At 39.3% G+C, this 21,429-nt stretch overlaps 1 protein-coding gene across 1 annotated transcript; it reads left to right on the top strand.

Moving 5' to 3' along the window:
• The first annotated feature begins 618 nt into the window (after positions 1-618).
• Positions 619-5,689, top strand: LOC104245246 (CBL-interacting serine/threonine-protein kinase 1-like). The gene is made up of 12 exons (XM_009800828.2): positions 619-822; positions 1,142-1,204; positions 2,770-2,841; positions 2,949-3,056; positions 3,237-3,317; positions 3,572-3,751; positions 3,862-4,086; positions 4,704-4,808; positions 4,896-5,012; positions 5,296-5,358; positions 5,451-5,525; positions 5,630-5,689. Exons 1-12 carry the CDS (start codon positions 619-621, stop codon positions 5,687-5,689), a joined length of 1,353 nt encoding a protein of 450 aa, XP_009799130.1.
• The last annotated feature ends 15,740 nt before the right edge of the window (positions 5,690-21,429 follow it).

Here is a 21,429-nt window from a genome sequence, read left to right as displayed (position 1 = left end):
ATTTCGCCCACACGAAATTGCTATTTTCGGGTATTATTTGGGTAACACAGTAGAAGACCGTGGAACGTTCGAGGATCACGATTGTGCGGGTGATGGAGATTCCATTGAGAAGTTATGGAACTGAAGGCTCACGTGGTAGAAGAGATATGTTCACGCTTCAAGAGGTAACCCGTGAAATCCCGTTTATGCTAGTTGTCTAAATTACATGTGATTTTGATACTGGGATTGCTTCCGCTGCATATAATAATCCATCAATGTGTCTTGCATATGGACTTCAATCACTTAACCATGGTAAATTATATGCATTCACATCTAATTAAATTAATTAATCATAGTAAGTTAATATAGTTTGGTGTAAACACCCGATGTGGATAAGTATTTCACAGGCCCCACTTTATTATTTAATCATTTCTATTTTACATATATATAACCACCAAATTATAGAAGAGAAATCAAACAAACTCGAAACCTTGTGATCTGCTCTTCTACATTTGTACACAACATATTACAGCCAAAAAAAAAAACACAGAACTGAGAGTTTAACAATCTTTCATTTGTAGATTTTTTTCAAATTTGTATAGGGGACTTTATTTAAACTTAGGAATTTTTTTTGGGTATATGGTATTGGTACAACACGAGGACGAAATAATGCAAAGTGAAAAGAAGAAGGGAATGCGAGTGGGAAAATACGATGTTGGAAGGACTCTTGGTGAGGGCAATTTTGGTAAAGTGAAGTACGCGAGGCATGTTGACTCTGGTCAACCTTTTGCCATTAAGATTTTGGAGAAGGCTCCAATTCTTGACCTTAATTTTATCGCTCAGGTTTATCTCTGTTATACTGACATATATATATATATATATATATATAAAACTTAAACCAACAATTTCTCTAAAGAAAATGGAAGATTCAGTGGTGAAATTAGAAAAAGTTAATTTGCCTCTTTTATTTAGGGGCCATTTGTCGAATCGGACACTTAACCCCGCCCCCAACTACAGGGGAAGTCACATTTTAACTTGCTGCCTTGATCTATGCCCTCACATCGATCGTTCTGTCTACTCGACACTATATAGTAACACGAAGTTGAAAATTAAAATATCTCGAGCTAATAAATTTATAATGAGTTTCATATTTGTATTGCAGATTAAGAGGGAGATTGGAAGTTCAAAACTCCTCAAACATCCTAACGTTGTAAGATTGTACGAGGTACGTATATTTTTTCTTTGTATATTTTCTTTGCATTGTTTTGAAATACCTGGAATTAAAAACATACAAAAAGTGAGTTTTCTTAACGTAAATTTTGTCCGTTGTATAAATGTAAGATATATCGCAATAATTAAGGATATAAAGTCAATGGATTATATGCATATATATTTGCCGTTCTTTTATTGTGAAAATCTGTATTTAATAAAAAAATATAATTTGAGGGGATTTGTGATATTAATTTTAGTTGGTGGAAAATAATAATTTGAAGCCATATTATGAGATTTTTCTTGACGTTACCACATTATAGTTATACCATAAGAGTCAAAATCAATGATTTTTGTGGAGATGGGACCTTAGCTGCAGGACCAAGTGAGAGAGATGGGTTCAGTCAAGGACCCGAAAACGACGGAATCGAGATTTAAAATTTATGCGTTTAAAATTTGCCATTAAATTTATTGCTCGTCTTAATTATCATATTCGAAATTTTATATATATAATATTTTTCTAATACAAAACAAAATTTAAGCCAATATTACTGGATTTCATCGGACCTATACCTAATACTCTAGTTTTGTCCCTGCATAAAACTTAGGTGGCAACTGACAAGATTGTTTTGGTTTTACATTATTACAAAATTAAATAGTCCTTTTGTTAAGTTAATTTTGTTAGCTGCTTGTGTCTTAGTTTGGAAGATCGATAACTTCAAGATACAAGAATATTTGTGGTACTTATAGATTTAAGTATATTTATGCGTCTAGTTTTATTTCTTAATGATTTGACATGATAATTTTCGAAGAAGATGATAGTGTTCGTCTAAAGTTTTCATTTTATCCCAACAAAAACTACTTAATTCAATCACAATTTAATTTAGTAATAATAAGTTCCTGACAAAAAAATTATCTTTTTTTTCCTTAGGTTACTTAGAAAAAGATGTAGTAATTAATGTCTGTGATGACTTTTAACTCAAGCTCGCAAGCAAGTAGTATAGTACTAATAATAAGTTCCACATGATTCGCACCTATTTTAATTTGAATTTATTATCATAACGTCCCCACTAAACGTTTATATATTACCAAAAATGTCACGTACTGAGTTTGGAATTATTAATTTAATTACAATATAATTTCATCTAAATTTTTCGTATTATTGTACGTTATGTTCTGTCATTTATTCCACTATTTCCAAACATTTTCCTTGACTCACGCTCCAAGTTTATATGAAACATAGAATATAATTTTCTACCGACTTTCCTTTTCCCCATATACGCCGACAGGATTTGAAGTTTATGAATCCTTATATACATCGATCTCAAGTTAATACTATAATAATAATTGAATTCACAATCAAGTAATTACAGATATTTAGTAAATTTCTTAATATATATTATCTTCGCAAAAATTACTGAATTATATATATCCATATTAACCTGTAACCAACGCGGTAGATCTGCCCCTATTCACGGTGTTTCTTTTTATATTGTCTGGTCCTTGCATGGTACATGGTTTTGAGTTTATTTAATTAGTATTTTTACCAATGATGAATTACTGATAATAATAATTAGACAGGTATTAGCAAATAAAAGCAAGATATACTTGGTGCTAGAATACGTGAATGGTGGTGAATTATTTGACAGAATTGTAAGTAACTTTGACAATAAACTTGTGTTTCTGTATATTAACATTTCAATTCTTGAACTCTAATTTGACTATAATCCTCATTAATTAATTAATTAACTAATTAATAGGCTTCCAAAGGAAAACTCAAAGAGGCACAAGGTAGAAAATTCTTTCAACAATTGATTGATGGTGTTAGTTACTGTCACAATAAAGGTGTCTTCCACAGAGACCTCAAGGTAACTATTGTAATAATTTTTTTTACATTTTCAGTGTAAAATAACCTGTTATAACTGGTTACATACCATTTATTTGATGTTATTCGTCAATGCTAGTATTAAATAGAATTACTAATAATTATTTTTTAAGTGACTTGATTGTATAAATATTTCTGACTCGTATGTGATTATGAAATGCAGCTAGAGAACGTCCTCATTGATACAAAAGGGAACATAAAAATAACGGACTTTGGGCTCAGTGCTTTACCTCAGCAATTTTGGGTACGTATGGAGCTTAATAGACGATATGTAGTTATGTTCCTCACGTGCCAGTCTGACTATTTTTTATGGATCAAGTACATAGAAATTTTTATTAGTAATGGGTGGCAATAAGTCTTGAATTCAGAACTTCTGTCTGCTCTGATACTATATTAAATTATGTGGCTATCTCATAAACTATTAAAGAAACCTACTTTTATTTATTTAAATATTAATTTTATTAATTATGCTTAACGAGTTTTTTTGCTTATTTATAGGAAGATGGTTTATTGCATACAACTTGCGGTAGTCCCAACTATGTTGCTCCTGAAATTCTTTCTAATAAAGGATATGATGGTGCAACATCAGATACTTGGTCATGTGGTGTCATCTTATATGTAATTCTCACTGGTCAACTACCCTTTGACGATGAAAACCTCGCAATACTTTATAAAAAGGTAAAAGAAATTTCTTGTACTTTTTTCCTTTGTGTATGATATTCCATGTTTTATATGGCCTCTAGAGATAAAACAATTTATAACTATAATTTTTTTTTATATGAAATCAGATATTTAAGGGAGATGTTCATATACCAAAATGGCTATCCTTAGGAGCAAAAAACCTTATAAAGAAGATTCTTGATCCCAATCCACGTACTCGTATAACAATGGCAGAAATCAAAATAGACGAATGGTTTAAACAAGATTATGTTCCTGCAAATCCATATGAAGAAGATTTGGAATGTGATCATATATCAACAGATAATCAAGTCTTAACGGTACAAGAAGCAGCAGTACGTACTTCCATTTTATGTGACGCGCTTTCCTTTTTAGCAGTAGTATGTACTTTTCTTTTTATATATAGATCACGTGTTTGAACCGTGGAATATAACAGCTTAACCCACTAGTGATATTTTTCGCTTTGGACCTAGGTCCGCACGGCTTTAAAACGTGTCATCGGAATCTAAGACCTGTCTACTTATATATACCTAGCATCTCTCCCGTATTTTGTCGATGTGGGATTCGCCTAGGGTATCACATATACCCTCTTAGGGATTCAACGTCCTTGCTGTGCCGAATCTTACATCGACAAAATACGGAAGAGATACTGGATATATAAATAGACAGACCTTAGACTCTAGTGACACTTTTTAAAGTTGTGGGGGTCTATGCCCAAAGCGGACAATATCACTAGTGGGCTGAGTTGTTATATGGAATCAGCCACTGATACTTATATCGAGGTAGGCTGCCTACATCATACTCTCTTGGGGTGCGGCCCTTCCCCGAACTATACACGAGCGCGAGATGCTTTGTGTCCTTTTTTAGAAACAATTCAATTAATGTAAACTTCTTATTTTACCTATAATGAGATAATTTATAATGATACAAATATCTATGACTTATTTCACAGCCGGTTGACGCGCAAAGAGATCGAGAATCACATTACCTTATCAATGCCTTTCAACTAATAGGGATGTCATCATGTCTAGATCTTTCTGGATTTTTTGAGAAAGAGGTAACCTCTAATTTTGAATTATTTACCATATTATGCAATGAAAAAATAATAAAACCTAGGCTTATATTTTATTTTGAATCATTTTAGGACATTTCTGAGAGGAAAATCAGATTTACATCAACTCTCTTACCAAAACAGTTGCTGGACAGGATTGAGAATACAGTAACACAAATGGGATTTCAAGTCCAAAAAAGACATGGAAAGGTAATTAGTATATATTGAATTTGATACATCTATCTACATTTGCATGGGCTTATAACGTAATAATTACAATCGCTAGTCAAATATATAAAAGATATACACTGATTATGTATAAAATATGTATATTTTATATATATTAATATACATTTTGCCAGCTACTATTTTGAAGCATATACAAGAAAATATATAAATTGAATTAATTTTTCTGTATTATAATTAAATTTTCAGACACGTAAAACTGATACACAAATGTCTTATATACGTTCGTCATTCATATATATTGCAGTTGAAAGTGTTACAAGAGTACAAAGAACAGAAATGCCCAACTACTCTCTCGGTAATTGCAGAGGTACGTACGTAACATTTTACAGTAGTTTAATTTTTATACACTAACGTTATAAAAAAATATTTAATAATTTTTTCTCGATGCACAATTTGCAGGTATTCGAGATTAGTCCATCCTTGTATGGCGTAGAGTTGCAAAAGTCTTCGGGGGATTCAATAGTATATAGACAGGTATATATACGTCGATATTTTGGTCTACGTACCTTGTTGAAATAAAATTGTAACGCAATTCAAATTAAACATGCGAAACTAACTGTAATACTTTTTGTATGCAGTTGTGTAATAGGGTATCGAGTGATTTGGGTGTACAACGGACTAAAGAGATCTTAATTTAGCTAATTATTTGTTGTGAAATTTAGAAACTTTAATTCTAATTTTGTTCTTTTAATTTCCGTTGCTTCCAAACGCACACACAAGTATACGTGGTCATACAAGTAATAAAATGATAAGTCGAGTGTCGAACCCACAGAGACTTATATCAACTACTCACTAACACAACAATATTGTTATTCAGTCAAGCTAAGTTCGAGTTCAAGAGTTTAATTATGCTAACTACAATTCTAAGTAATAACTAAATTATCAAGCAGTAGAATGATTGTTATGTATTCAATAGAGACAACTATTCCAGGGTTGTGATCGATTCACCAATCCTATTGTGTTCTAATTAACTCTCCCTTTCATATAATTCACTCATGGTTGCTAATTAATCGATAAATGCTCTCATAGCCTTCTCCTGAAGTACTACTCACATATTCTCAATAGATTAACGCCTATATTCCTATGAAATCAATCTATTAAGAACGCATTAAGATCACGATATTTAATTAAGCACGGTGACTAGGTATATTCCTATCCTAACCACAAATCCGCTCCCCCTAAGGGTTAAGATCATGCTCTCTTCAATTCTTCTCTAATTTAAACATGGTTTTCCCAAGCATAGCATAGATAGTAAATAGAACCTAACTGCTGGCCAGACAATTAAGCAATTAAACACAAAATTGAAGAAACAACCATATATTGGTGAATTATAATCAAGGTTAAGTTAATGTCAAACAACAATATTCATGGCTAAATCACAACCTCACAACAATGGGTGTTTAGCCACTCATGTTGAAATCAAACAATTGCATAAGTTTTGAATAATTAAAAATACTAGAAAAGATGACGAAATCTAAGATGTTCTTGTGTGTATTTTTACTCCAAAGTGCGTCTCTCCAGGCTAATTTCCCTCCAAAATCCTCAAAATAATGTTTTTATATGTATTTATACCAAGTAGGGTTGGGCCCAGACGAAAACACCTTCTCCCGTGCGAAATAGGACTCTGGCTCTATAAATTTTGTACAGTCGCGCCGCACCATGCGCCGCGCTAATGGAGTTTATCAACAGCCTCAACTTTTCACATCAGGCAACATTTTACACTGTTGTGTCGCGCCTTGTGGCGTCCCATGCGGCGCGGCAGTGTAATTTTCTCAGAGTGAACTTATTTTGTCCTCTTTTAACATCCGGACTTGGTACAGGACCTCCGAACACGATCCCAACTTAATGTCTTGGGCTTTTACTCAGACTTCAAAGCTCCAAATCACTTGAATTCATTCCATAACACCTACATAGATCGGAATCACTCCTACAAGGTATAAAACACATATTTAGTGCAAAACACTAGCGATTAGAGCTCAAACTCAATTAAAGTGCAGTAAATTAGAGTGTAATAAGCGACCAAAATACACAATTATAGCCTATCATCAACACCCCACACTTAAACCATTGCTCGTCCTCGAGCAATCAAACTACACTTTATATAGACACAACCTTTTAAACAATTCTCCTAACTCATCATACCAAGAATATTTAAAATAGACTAAGCACAAGAGTGTAACATCTTCACCTCAAGATTTGACTCACAAGTACCACGCATTATTCACAACTCACTCACTTACTCTAACATAGAGGTCAATGACATTACCTTTCCTTCATGAATCAAGTGCTCTCACACAACAAAAGAGAGTAGTTCCACATACTAAAATTTAAGAATAATTAGGAACTCAAGATAGAAAGAATTCGCTCACTCTCAGAAATAACATTCATATGCCACAAAAGATGCACCATAAGCTTGCCCGTAGTGTACTACTTTATTAATAGAGCTCATTCAGTCTAGGATCAAGTAGGACTTTATTTGGATGTAATGTAGGTTGTGGGACGGGTAGGATACATTTAGATATAAGAGTGACTATACCTCCCTAAGCACTTTAATACATACACTTTAACATTGAAAACCCCACACTTATGTCAAACCATAACTCCACCTTCACATCAATATACATTAACTCCTCACTTCTTTAAGCACAATTACATCAAGAGTCACCACTATCAAAGAATTCTTTTCACAGCAATACAACTATTTTTTTCTTTTCAATTCATGTGGCTCTTACTTTTTCAAAACAGTGCACCTTTCTCCTTATTTCATTAGTTCCACTCAAAAGCCAAACCAACCACCCCACACTTTAACTTTTACAAAGTTCATAACAATTCAAGTGCCCATGAGAGGTGAAAAGGTTCAAATAGATAGTTAATTCAAACAAATGGGTAAAACTTGTAATGTGGTTGCAAAGAAATAGGATTACAGGCTCAAAGGGGTTAACTATGATATATAACAATTAGGCGGGTAATATATTTATATGGCTCAACAAAAAAATGTCTATATCACTTCCAAGGTTGAACAAAACTACTATTTCGCTTTGCAAACACACGGGGCAAGTTCTAGACATCAAATGTAATGCACAGAATAACATGAAACCTTACACACACATGGCACATAACTCACTCAGGATTGAACTCATCAAGACACTCTAGTCAAAGAAGTTAAGCAAAGTTAAGATCATATAATTTAAGGTACTTATATAAGAGTCAAAAACTGAGTCTAAGCGTCACAACTAAAGTACTCACTATTCTCAAGGCATGACAAAGTTAAAAGATATTGCTTCAATTTCAATCATAACACAATGGCTTCTCTCCTAAAAAAATAAAACTACCTACACCCGGTTCAAACAAAAGCCTTGGAAAAGAACCGTGGCACAAAGAAAAACAAAGGGGGAATTGCTACACTACCTACAAAGAAAATCTTTTTGTCCTTTTTCTTTAGACTTAGCTCCCTCAAGAAAATTGTCTAGGAAATCCATCGTCGGGAAAAGTAAAAATTTTATTTTATTTTTTTTCCAGCTAATAAATGCTACAACTTCCTACTAATCATCTAGAGAATTCTTCCACCCCACACTTATATTATGCATAGTCCTCGATGCATGATCATAAAGAAATATTAAAACAAGGGTGAGAAATACTACCTGAGACCCTCTCAAACCTAGCTCGGACATGATCCTCAATATTAAGGGTGGATGACCCCACACTTAGGCTAAAACATGCTCCTCAGCTTCATGTGATGACCCAAAGGGTCATCACCGTAGTTCTTCCTTGTTCTGCGCTTCTGAGGCCTTGAAATCCACGCTTTTAGTTGCCTTGATTTGCGTGCGTAGTTCGGGCGCGTAGCCGAAAAGTTTTTATGTTAGAATATATGAATTTTGTGAACAATTTGATGAATTTTGATATTAATATGCATAATATTGACTTCGGTCAACATTTTGGGTAAACGACCCGGACATGTGATTCGACAGTCCCGGAGGGTCCGTAGAAAAATATGGGACTTGGGCGAGTGCCCGGAAGTAATTTCCGAGGTCCCAAGCCCGAGAAATAATTTTTTGTGTGAAATTGTTTTCTGAAATTAATTAAGGAAAATGAAGAAGAAAATTGATCAGAAAAATTGTGGTATCAGGCTCGTATTTTGGTTTCGACGCCCGGTATGAGTCTTAAATATGTTTTAAGCACAGTCTGTAAATTTTGGCTAAAAACGGACGTCATATGACGTGTTTCGGACTTAAAATGGGAATTTGAGTTATATGAAAGTTGAAAGAAAATCATGTGTGTTGAGGTTAGATTCTATGTATATGATATTATTTTGGCAATTTGATCGCACAAATGAGACCGTAAGATGTTTTAAGATCATATGTATGTTTGGTTTGGAGCCCCGAGGGCTCGGGTGAGTTTTGAGTGAGGCCCGGGAGGTCTTAGACTTAAAAAAATGCAGGTTCAGGTGTTGCAGGCCCAGCACGGCCGCGACCGTTTTCACGTGGTCCGCGCTGGCAGCCACGCGGCCATGGTGCTTTTCTGTGCGATCCGCGTGGTGGGGGTTCAGAGGGTCGGTAGCCAGGTCGACCAGCGTGGTCGCGTACCAAATCAGTGTGGTCCGCGCTGGGTGGGTTCAGAGAGCCCACTTCTTCCCTCCCTCAGCACGGGCGCGGTACATTTCCGTGTGGTCCGCGCTGGCTGCCATGCAGCCGCGGTGCATTTCTGTGCAGTCCGCGCCAGCCCCCAGCAAAAATATATATATTCGGGATTTTCAGTCATTTTTCCACTTTTCAAAAACCCAAAACCTAAGAGGCGATTTTCCAAACAACTTTTCTTCTCCAAAATGATTGGTAAGTGATTTCTAACTTAATTTCTTTATTCCTTGACATCTTTTAACATGATTTTAAATTCAAATCAAAGATTTTCATGGAAGAAATTGGGTGTTTTGGGTAGAACCTAGGTTTTCTACAAATTGAGAAGTTGGACCTCAATTTGAGGTCCAATTTCAAAACAAATCATATATTTGGATTTGTGGGAGAATGGGTAACCGGGTTTTGGTCCAAACCTTGAGTTTCGACCGCGTGGGTTCGGGGGTGTTTTTGACCATTTTGGGAAAAACCTTGTCAAATTTATTTTCATGCATGGGGAGTGATTCATTTAGTAATTATTAATGTGATTAAGTAACTTATGACTAGATTCGAGCGGATTGGTGGTGGAATCAAGAGGTAAAGCTATACTAGAAGCGTGAGTTGAGTTTGGAGCATTCGAGGTAAGTGTTTGTTCTAACTTTGGCTTGAGGGAATAGGATTAGGATGTTATTTGCTACTTGCTAATGTGGAGTACGATGTATAGGCATGGTGACGGTTATCTATGCACCGGAGTCTAGCATGACCGTGAGTCTTAATTGCTTTTAATTCGAATAACGTGACACAATCTTCTTGGTTATTTGATGAGTTTCATATAATGTGAATTGTTGAGGTAAAATTGTGATTGGTGTACTTTTGGAGCGTTAGCTCGAACATGAATGTGTTAGTTGAGGAATAAGGGATTTAAAAAGAGAATGTGTTGTGATTTACTCCCTTGCCGGGATGTGTAGACCGATATATATACTCTTCCTTGTCGGGATATTTTGGGCTTTTAGTTGTACCCTTACTGGGTTAGAGTGACATGTTGTTGATTTCCCCCTAATGGTACTCTCCTTACAAAATCAGATGTTTCGAATGATATTATGTGATCGTGTGGCACGCCATCCACTTATATATGATATTATGGGATCGTATGGCATGCCATCCACTTATAAAGGTAAATTGGGATCGTGTGGCACGCCGTCTACTTATATATGATATTATGGGATCGTATGGCACGCCATCCACTATATATATATATATATATATATATATATATATATATATATATATATATATATATATATATATATACGTATATATCATGGGAACCAGAGTTTCTTCTGTTTATTTCCAATGTTTCATTTTTATTTGTTACTCCCCGATAGCATGTCCCCTCCTAGCTTTACTTTTTATTATCTTGTTATTGTTTTCTTGAACTTGTATATATATCTGTACAGGTTAATTGTGGTAGGTCATGTATAGCCTCGTCACTACTTCGCCGGGGTTAGGCCAGGCACTTACCAGCACATGGGGTCGGTTGTGCTGATGCTACACTCTGTGCATTTTTGTGCACAGATCAAGGAGCAGCTTACAGGCCACAACAGTAGGACTTCTAGGAGCTATCTTCAGTCCAGGGACTCTCGAGGTAGCCTAGCTGGCGTTCGCAGGTCGAAGTCCCTTTCCATGCTTTTCGTTTGTTCATCTTGTATCAGGCAAACATGATGTATTTCCCTTCAGACATTGTTTGTAGTATTCCGTAGTAGTCCATGCTAGTGACACCAGACCTTGGGTAGTGATATGTATTAACTCCCGCACTTTTGGTTTTCAGTTGCTTTAGATTTATAGTCTTCCGCTTAAATTTTGTCTCGTTTATTATATTGGTTGAAAGAAAGCAGGAAAGGTGTTTTAAATATTTGGCTTGCCTAGCTCCGATAATAGGTGCTATCACGACACCCGATGGTGGGAAATATGGGTCATGACAAGTTGGTATCAGAGCACTAGGTTACTTAGGTCTCACAACCCACGGACAACTCGGTAGAGTCTGAGGGATCGGTACGGAGACGTCTGTATTTATCCCGCAGAGGCTACTGAGTTAGGAAAATTTCACCTTGTTCATTCTTGTCGTGTGATTCTATTTCTCAAGTACTGATTGTCTTTCCACTCTGTTCTTTCGCAGATGGCGAGGACACGTGCTTCCTCTTCTACCGCGCAGAAGCCCGAGCCCCTAGCAGCAGCTCCTATCAGGGGCAAGGGGCGAGGTCGTGCCTGAGGCCGAGGCCGGGGCAGAGCTCAGCCCCGAGTGTCAGTCCCAGAGGTGGAGCCTCATGTTGACTACGACGAAGGGGTTCCAGCTCCAGCAGCTCCGGTGGGCCCAGCTCAGGTCCCAGAGGGTTTCATAGCCAATATAGTGATTCAGGACGCTTTGGTCTGACTGGTAGGCTTTATGGAGGGCATTTCTAGAGCGGGTTTGCTTCCCGTAGCTCCAGCCACATCTCAGGCTGTGGGAGGAGTTCAGACTCCCGATACTCGTACTCTAGAGCCGGTAGCTCCTCAAGCTTAGGTTCCAGCAGTTCAGCTAGCCATGGCAGTTCAGCCAGCTGTGGCAGCCCAACCAAGTATTGCGGCTCAGTCCAGTGATGGTGCGGCTATGTCCGCGGATGCTTTGTGGAGGCTTGATCATTTCACCAAGCTCTTCACAACCACATATAGTGGCACCCCCTCATAGGATGTTCAGGATTTCATATTCAGCTGTCATGAGGTTCTACGGACTATGGGAATTGTAGAGACCAATGGGGTCGACTTCGCCACTTTTCGCCTAGCAGGATCCGCCAAGACTTGGTGGAGGGATTTTTACTTAGCCAGGCCAGCAGGGTCGCCATCATTGACCTGGGATCAGTTTTCAGAGTTATTTCTGGGGAGGTTTCTTCCAGTTACTCAGCGAGATGCTCTTCGCAGGCAGTTTGAGCGTCTCCAGCAGGGTCCTATGACGGTCACCCAGTATGAGACCCGGTTCATTGATCTTGCTCGTCATGCCATTATGATACTCCCCACCGATAGAGAGAGGGTGCAGAGGTTTATTGATGGGTTGGCCCAGCCGATCCGTGTTCAGATGGCCATAAGTGCCGGTAGTGAGATTTCATTTCAGGAGGTGGCATATGGTGCCCGCCGGATAGAGATGGCACTTGCTCAGGGAGGTGATCATGGGTCTGATAAGAGGCCTCGTCATTCTGGTAGATTCAGTGGTACCTCGTCTAGAGGTAGGGATTCTTAAAGTAGAGGCCATCCTTCGAGGCCCTTTCAGTCAACTCTCCAGGCTTCTCATGGTACACCAGGTGGTCGTGGTTCTCAGCCGCAGTATTCTGACCAGCAGCTCTTCAGTTCACCATCACCACCTATTAGTGCACCACCACATCATTATTCTCAGCAGCCGAGGGCTTATTATACTTGTGGCGAGGTGAGTCACATTGCTAGATATTGCCCTCGAGCTTCCAGCAGCTCGCAGCAGCAGGGTCCTCGCCCGATGATCCAGGCACCAATTGCCCCACAGCCTGCCCAGCCTGCCCAACCAGCTAGAGGTGGGGGTAGAGGACATAGAGGTGGAGGTAGAGGTCTTAGAGGTAGAGCTCAGACCGCTAGAGGTAGGGGTCAGCCAGCAGCAGATCGTCCCAGGGATATGATTCAGGGAGGTGGGGCCCAGCCCCGTTGTTATGCCTTGCCAGCCAGGCCAGAGGCTGAGTCATCAGATGTTGTGATTACAGGTACTATTCTAGTCTATGATAGGGATGCTTCTGTGTTATTTGATCCCGGATCTACGTATTCATATGTGTCGTCCTATTTTGCATTCTATTTGGTTATGCCTAGTGAGGCCTTGAGTATTCATGTATATGTGTCTATGCCTGTGAGCACGTGATTTTTGTTTACGCGACAATCACTCCAAAAGAAATCAAAAAAAATAGTTTTGTTGTACAATTTTTGGATTTTACGTAGCACTTTCGGCAGTTATTTGTAGTTTTATTTATGATTGTTTAGTTTTGTCGAACGAAATACAAAAATATATGTCGCATGTGAGTTTAGGATGTCATTTTACTATTAGGAGTTAATCAAACTACAATTTGGTTTTAAAAAGGAAAAATCATAAAAATATACATCTTTCATTCTATTTGTTGTCATTAAATGATTTTATTTTTATTAAATGTTTAATGTGAGTGATAATTGTTGTTTGAGTATTAATTAATATTTGTATGATTTTATTTTGATTTTACAATTTAGTTAGGAATTTTATTTAAATCAAAAGAAGGAAAAAGAAATGAGTTAAATTGGAATTGGGCCATTAAATTGGACCCAGAATCAGGCCCAAAAACACTGTTGTGCCCGGTCCAGATCAGTTGGCCTCAGGGGTATCCCAACGACGTCGTTTTGGTCATGCCTGATCTGGGCCGGTGATCTCAGAATGATCAACGGCCAAGATCACATCTCCATACCCACATTTAAACCCGACCCGTTCAACCCCGGACCAACCCAACCCCTTGCATTTGAAACGACACCGTTCCTCACCAGCTGAAAGATCCTGGCCCTTCATCTCGCTTCATCCAACGGCCAGGATCTGATCACTCACTAACTATATAAACCCAAAACCTTACCCCACGCCCCCATCCAAACACCCCCCCCCCTTCATCGTCCCAAACACAGACCTTCCAAACCCTAGCCGCCCCTGTGCACCTTCACCGTAAACCCGGCGGCAACAACGCCGGTGACCACCATCTTAACACCCTAGGACCTCCTCGACCCCCTGAACACAGATCTGCTAACCTTAGGTCTCGAATCTTCCCCCACCATCTCGAATCTTCATTTGAAGATTCGAGCCGGACCTCGACCTACACCAAACCCTCCCAAATTCATACCAGGTATCCCCTTGACCTTCCTCGTGACCAAACCAAGCTTGGTTTGGTCCGAATCTACCCACAAATCCCAAAACCCCAAATCTGAAGATTCGAACCCTAGAACACAAGAATTTGTGGAGTCTGTTTAGATTTAAACGGAAGTTTGGGGTCTAGTAGACCCTAATCGAACCGTTCTCGGTCGAGAACACCTCGGTTAGGATTTGTCCGACCTAAAATGGGCAAATCAAGCTCGAGCCTGGGTCATCTGTGTTTAAGCTTTTCTAGTTTGTTCACTGTTCCCTTTTGTTATCTATTTAGTTTAGATTAGTTTATCGGCATGTTTATTTAGTTTGTTTGTTTATTTTGGGATTTCTGTTGTCAGTTGTTCTCCATCTCCATAAGACCTTTTATTTGGTCGATTGTTTATTCTATTATATTGAATCCATATAGTAGTATACATATTTCAATGTGATTAACATCGTCGAATCAATAATGCCTGGGTTTCCCCTGTATCGTGCAAAATTGTCAAGAACAGTTTATGCCTTATTTTGTGTTGTTTGTTTGGTCGACTGCTTGTCCTGTGTTATGATTAGTATAGTCGAGTCGATATATGTCGTCAATGAGTTTCAGTTTGGAATGATATTTATTTGACTCATATGTTTGATTTGTCGATTAAGGTCTGAGAATTGAATGCACTATGTCTAGCCTGTGTATTTGAATCAGAAATTGTTTAAGGATTGCTTATAGCTGCAGTTTTAACATAGGTTTCAAAGTTCAAATTGACATAGAATCTGTCCCTACGTGGACATCATGTGCATTGTCAGTTATGAATGAGTTAGGGTGTATTGGACAGCATGTGCTGTCAGGGCATATTCAGGCTGCCCATACCCTGATTTTAGTTTAGAAACAATAAACCATTTTAAAGAAGGGGTGTCAGGGGGAATCTGATGGGGAGGGGCTTTCTTTATGGCTGTGAGTGGAAAACAGGAAGAGGGATGGGGAGTTTGAATTGTTTAATAGGCTGGTGGATGGTATGATGCTAGGCTATAAATAGAGGAGTTTCCCATTAGTTAAGGGGGATACAGGGACAGATACAGAGAGAAGCTAAAAAAAACTGGAAAAGAGAATAGAGAGTTGAAGGGAGTTCTAAAAACCAGAAATATATTTTCTGAAAAATCAAAAAGGGAGAAGGAAAACCTAGGCTGTTTTATTGAAGTTGAAATTCTGTTTTGCCTCACCCTCTTTCTCCGTTTGAAAAACCAGAAATTGTGTGCCATTATTGTGTCGGATTCACCTATTACTGCCTGTTGATCAACATTGATATTTCGGAGTCCCAACTGAGTCTGCTTGAGTGTGATTGTTTGGGTACTGGGTATTTGTTTCATTGGATTATTTCTGTGTGGTCCATATGGGGTTTGATTCTGCCCTACTGTTGCTGCTGTCAAATTTTTGCTGCTGCCTTTTCTCTTTGTTGTTGTTGCTGACTTCTCTACCTTCTGCTTCTTCTTTTGCATTTCAGCACCCAGGTACACACTTCTGAAACTATGGGTTGATGTAAGCTTGAATTGGAAGTTGAATTGAAATAAACAAAGAAATGAAATGTTCACATGCTTTCCCAATGTATGTGCTCAAGATGTAGTAATAGGATGAATGATAAAGTAGTTCGTGGTTGTTTAGGTTCATACCAATTGTATTTACTTTGCATGAATTGGAACATACTCGAACTCTATTTTGGGGCTGTTAAATAGTACAGTGCTAGATCAATTAGACATATGTCCATGTGTTTTAGCAATTTAGTTTGGTTGGTGATGATAACATAACATAGAATATTAGCAGGCATTTGTTTGTATCCCGTTGGATCTTTGATATGTTTTACCATGGCCCGATCCAGTTTGATTTCAACACATATTTCAAGCAAATTTCATATTACGTTAGTTAATGCCAAGGGATTAACCATTAATGTCAACTCTTTTGTTTGAATTCCCTGTTTCAATATAGGTTTAATAGTGTAGTTTAATAATTAATGTTAGCATCGGCTCACTATATAAATAAAGCGGCTATTAATTTTATAGAATCGGCAGGTTTTACATATTTGGGAGTACGAATCAATGGTGCGGGGTTAAGAGCTTTAATCTAATAGGCGTGAATCTAGCAAGATGTTTAAAATTTAGATCTAATAAACTTTCGAATAAGCACTAAGACTCAAGGTTGATGTTTATTTTGAATAGTCGAAAACAATTATTGGTCAATCCACATAATTATGTGAAGCTAACCTAGTTATAGAATAATTAATCTTCTTTGAATATATTATTTTGTCGATTTTTGTATTTATTTATATTTCAAATTTTAAGTAACATTCCCTTCTGTTGACATTTGTTTTAATCTAGTATGCAATATGTTATGCTCGTAGCACGTAACTAAATAAGATTTTCCTTTCTCTTATTTTTAGAAACGAAATTAATGGAAACGTAGCCACTTTAGGATATCCTTCTAAAATAACGGGACGAGCCTCGCCAAATAAAAAGTGCAAATTGCGGGGCCCCCAATAATTGGTCATAGTAAATACTTAGAAGTTAGGATGGACTGTTTAGTGAATGTCGCTGCCTTCCCCAAAGATAATAACGCGTTAGACTCTTTAGGCGCGACTTAAATAAATTACATTCTTAAATTCGAGTGCGCATTTATGTGACCCAAATTCAAATCTCAACGGAATCGAAATGTGTTAACAACTACTGGTGCATTGATTGTGACGTGGTTCGAGATGCATTTTCATGACGTTGCAATTCTATAAAAACAAATGATAATAATAAAAGCAGTTTAAACTTAATAAAAGCACATAAGTCACAACATGTATTTAAATCAGATATTTAGCCATTATAACAATTTAAGCGACCGTGCTAGAACTACGGGATTTGAGGGTGCCTAACACCTTCCCTCGGGTCAACAGAATTCCTTACTTAGAATTTCTGGTTCGCAGACTTCATTTGGAAAGTCGAAAATTTCCTCAATTTGGGATTCAAGATAAACCGGTGACTTGGGACACCAAAAGCCAAACCTTTCCCAAGTGGCGACTCTGAATTAAATAAATAATCCCATTTCGAATATTGTCACTTAAATTGGAAAAACTCCCTCGCGCATTTATCCTTCGGGGTAGGCGCGCAAAAAGGAGGTGTGACAATGCCAGTGGGGGATTCTATAGTGGTAGACCAGGTTCATCGTTCATGTGGTATGGTATTCAGGGGTCTTGAGACCCGTGTTGACTTGTTGCTCTTGGATATGGTGCATTTCGACGTCATATTAGGGATGGATTGGTTGTCCCCATATCATGCGATCTTGGATTGTCATGCCAAGACCATGACCTTAGCCTTACCGGATTTGCCCCGTTTAGAATGGAGAGGGACTCTTGGTCATTCTTCTCGCAGCGTTATTTCTTATGTGAAGGCTCGACGCATGGTCGAGAAGGGGTGTCTAGCATATCTGGCTTATGTTCGCGACTCCAGCACTGAGGTCCCATTTATTGATTTTGTTCCTATTGTTCGGGAGTTTCCCAAGGTCTTCCCTTTACACCTGACGGGCAGGCCGCCCGACAGGGATATTGATTTTTGTATTTATCTGGCTCCGGGCACTCAGCCTATTTCCATTCCGCCGTATCGTATGGCGCCGCTAGAATTGAAAGAGTTAAAGGGTCAGCTTCAGGATTTGCTTGAGAAGTGTTTCATTAGACCAAGTGTTTCGCCTTGGGGAAATCGGTGCTATTTGTGAACAAAAAGGATGGTTCGATGAGGATGTGCATTGATTACCGGCAATTGAACAAGGTGACGATTAATAACAAGTACCCACTGCCAAGGATCGACGATTTATTCGACCAGCTTCAGGGTGCGACGGTGTTTTCAAAGATAGATTTGAGGTCTGGCTACCACCAGCTGAGGATTAGGGCATCTGATGTCCCTAAGACAGCATTTCTCACACGGTATGAGCACTATGAGTTTTTGGTCATGTCATTTGGATTGACTAATGCCCTAGCAGCGTTCATGGAGTTGATGAACCGAGTGTTCAGACCTTATTTGGACTTGTTCGTGATAGTCTTCATTGACGATATTCTTATATACTCCCGCAGTCAGGAGGAGCATGAGCAGCACCTCAGAGTGGTTCTTCAGACCCTGAAGGATAGTCAGTTGTATGTTAATTTCTCGAAGTGCGAGTTTTGGTTGAGTTCGGTCGCATTCCTGGGTCATGTCGTATCAGCAGCAGGTATTCAGGTAGACCCAAAGAAGATAGAGGTAGTCAAGAACTGGCCTCGACCAGCTTCAGCTACGGAGATTCGGAGTTTCCTGGGGTTAGCAGGTTACTATCGTCGGTTCGTGGAAGAGTTTTCATCCATTGCAGCCCCTATGACCAGATTGACCCAGAAAGGTGCCCAGTTCAGATGGTCAAACGAGTGTGAGGCGAGCTTTCAGAGGCTCAAGGCAGCTCTGACCACGGCACCGGCATTGGTTTTTCCCACAGGTTCAGGGCCTTATACAATCTATTGTGATGCATCTCGTATTGCACTCCGTGCAGTGTTGATGCAGGATAGCAAGGTCATTGCCTATGCCTCGAGGCAGTTGAAGGTTCATGAGAAGAACTATCCAGTGCATGATTTGGAGTTGGCAGCCATTGTTCATGCATTGAAGATTTGGAGGCACTACCTGTATGGTGCGGCATGTGAGGTGTTCACGGATCATAACAGTCTTCAAAATTTGTTCAAGCAAAAGGAGATGAATTTGAGGCAGAGGAGGTGGTTGGAATTGTTGAAAGATTATGACATCACTATCTTATATCACCCAGGAAAGGCCAATGTGGTGGTCGATGCCTTGAGTAGGAAGTCATCCAGTATGGGCAGTCTAGCTTATATTCCGGTCGGTGAGAGACCGTTTGCTTTGGACGTTCAGGCTTTGGCCAATCAGTTTGTGAGGTTGGACATTTCTGAACCTAGTCGAGTATAAGCTTGCACGGTCGCTCGTTCTTCGTTATTGGAGCATATCCGTGATCGGCAATTCGATGATCCCCATTTGTGTGTCTTGAGAGACACGGTGCAGCGTGGAGGTTCCAAGAAAGTAACCTTAGATGATGATGGCGTATTGAGATTGCAGATGCGAGTTTGTGTGCCCAATGTTGATGGGATTCGAGAGTTGATCTTAGCGGAGGCCCACAGTTCTCGGTATTCTATTCACTCGGGCGCCGTGAAGATGTATCAGGATCTGAGGCAGCACTATTGGTGGCGTAAGATAAAGAAAGACATCGTTGTGCATGTGGCTCGGTGTTTGAATTTTCAGCAGGTTAAGTACGAGCATCAAAGACCTGGTGGTCTATTTCAGAGGATTGCACTTCCCGAGTGGAAGTGGGAGAGGATTACGATAGATTTTGTTACTGGACTTCCAATGACTCGGAAGAAGTTTGATGCAGTTTGGGTCATTGTTGATAGACTGACCAAGTCAGCGCATTTTGTTCCTGTTGCAGCCACCTATTCGTCTGAAAGGTTAGTCGAGATTTATATCAGGGAGATTATTCGCCTTCATGCGGTGCCGCTATCTATCATCTCGGATCAGGGTACGCAGTTCACCTCGCATTTCTGGAGAGCAGTTCAGCGAGAGTTGGGCACCCAGGTTGAGTTGAGTACAGCATTTCATCCCCAGACGGACGGTCAGTCCGAGAGGACTATTCAGATTCTTGAAAATATGCTTTGAGCCTGTGTTATTGATTTTGGAGGCTCGTGGGATCAGTTTTTGCCTTTAGCAGAGTTCGCCTACAACAACAGCTACCAGTCCAGCATCCAGATGGCTCCGTATAAGGCGTTGTATGGTAGGCGATGTTGGTCTCCAGTTGGATGGTTTGAGCCGGGAGAGGCTCGATTATTGGGTACTGATTTGGTTCAGGAGGCCTTGGACAAGGTCAGGATTATTCAGGATAGACTTTGTACAGCTCAGTTCAGACAAAAGAGTTATGCAGACCGCAAGGTCAGAGATGTTGCTTTCATGGTTGGGGAGCAGGTATTGCTCCGTGTATCGGCTATGAATGGCGTGATGAGATATGGGAAGAAGGGCAAGCTCAGCCCTAGGTTCATCGGTCCATTTGAAATTCTTGATCGTGTGGGAGAGGTGGCTTATAGACTTGCCTTGCCACCTAGCTTGTCAGTTGTGCATCCCGTGTTTCATGTATCTATGCTCCGGAAGTATCGCGGAGATCCATCGCACGTGTTATATTTAAGCACTGTCCAATTGGACAAGGATCTGTCATATGAGGAGGAGCCGGTGGCTATTCTAGACTGGCAGGTTCGACAGTTGAGGTCGAAGAGTTTTCCTTCGGTGCGTGATCAGTGGAGAGGTCAGCCTCCTGAGGCATCGGCCTGGGAGTCCGACTCTGATATGTGGGGCTATTATCCTCATTTATTTCCCGACTCAAGTACTTCTTTCTTTTGTCCGTTCGAGGACGAACGGTTGTTTTAGAGGTGGAGAATATGATGACCCAAAGGGTAGTTCTTCCTTGTTCCGCACTTTCAAGGCCTTGAAAACCTCGCTTTTAGTTGCCTCGATTTGCGTGCGCAGTTCGGGCGCATAGACGGAAAGTTTTTATGTTAGAATATGTGAATTTTGTGAAAACATTTGATGAATTTTGATATTAATATGCATAATATTGACTTCGGTCAATATTTTGGGTAAACGGACCCGGACCTGTGATTCGACGGTCCGGAGGGTCTATAGAAAAATATGGGACTTGGGCGTGTGCCCGGAAGTAAATTCCGAGGTCCCAAGCCCGAGAAATGAATTGTTGTGTGAAATTGTTTTCTGAAATTAATTAAGGAAAATGATGAAGAAAATTGATCAGAAAAATTGTGGTATCAGGCTCATATTT

The sequence above is a fragment of the Nicotiana sylvestris genome, chromosome 5 (genome assembly GCF_000393655.2).
Source record: "Nicotiana sylvestris chromosome 5, ASM39365v2, whole genome shotgun sequence".
Lineage (NCBI taxonomy): Eukaryota > Viridiplantae > Streptophyta > Magnoliopsida > Solanales > Solanaceae > Nicotiana > Nicotiana sylvestris.
The sequence above is the reverse complement of the archived record's forward strand: the minus strand, read 5'-3'. Positions and strand labels throughout refer to the sequence as shown.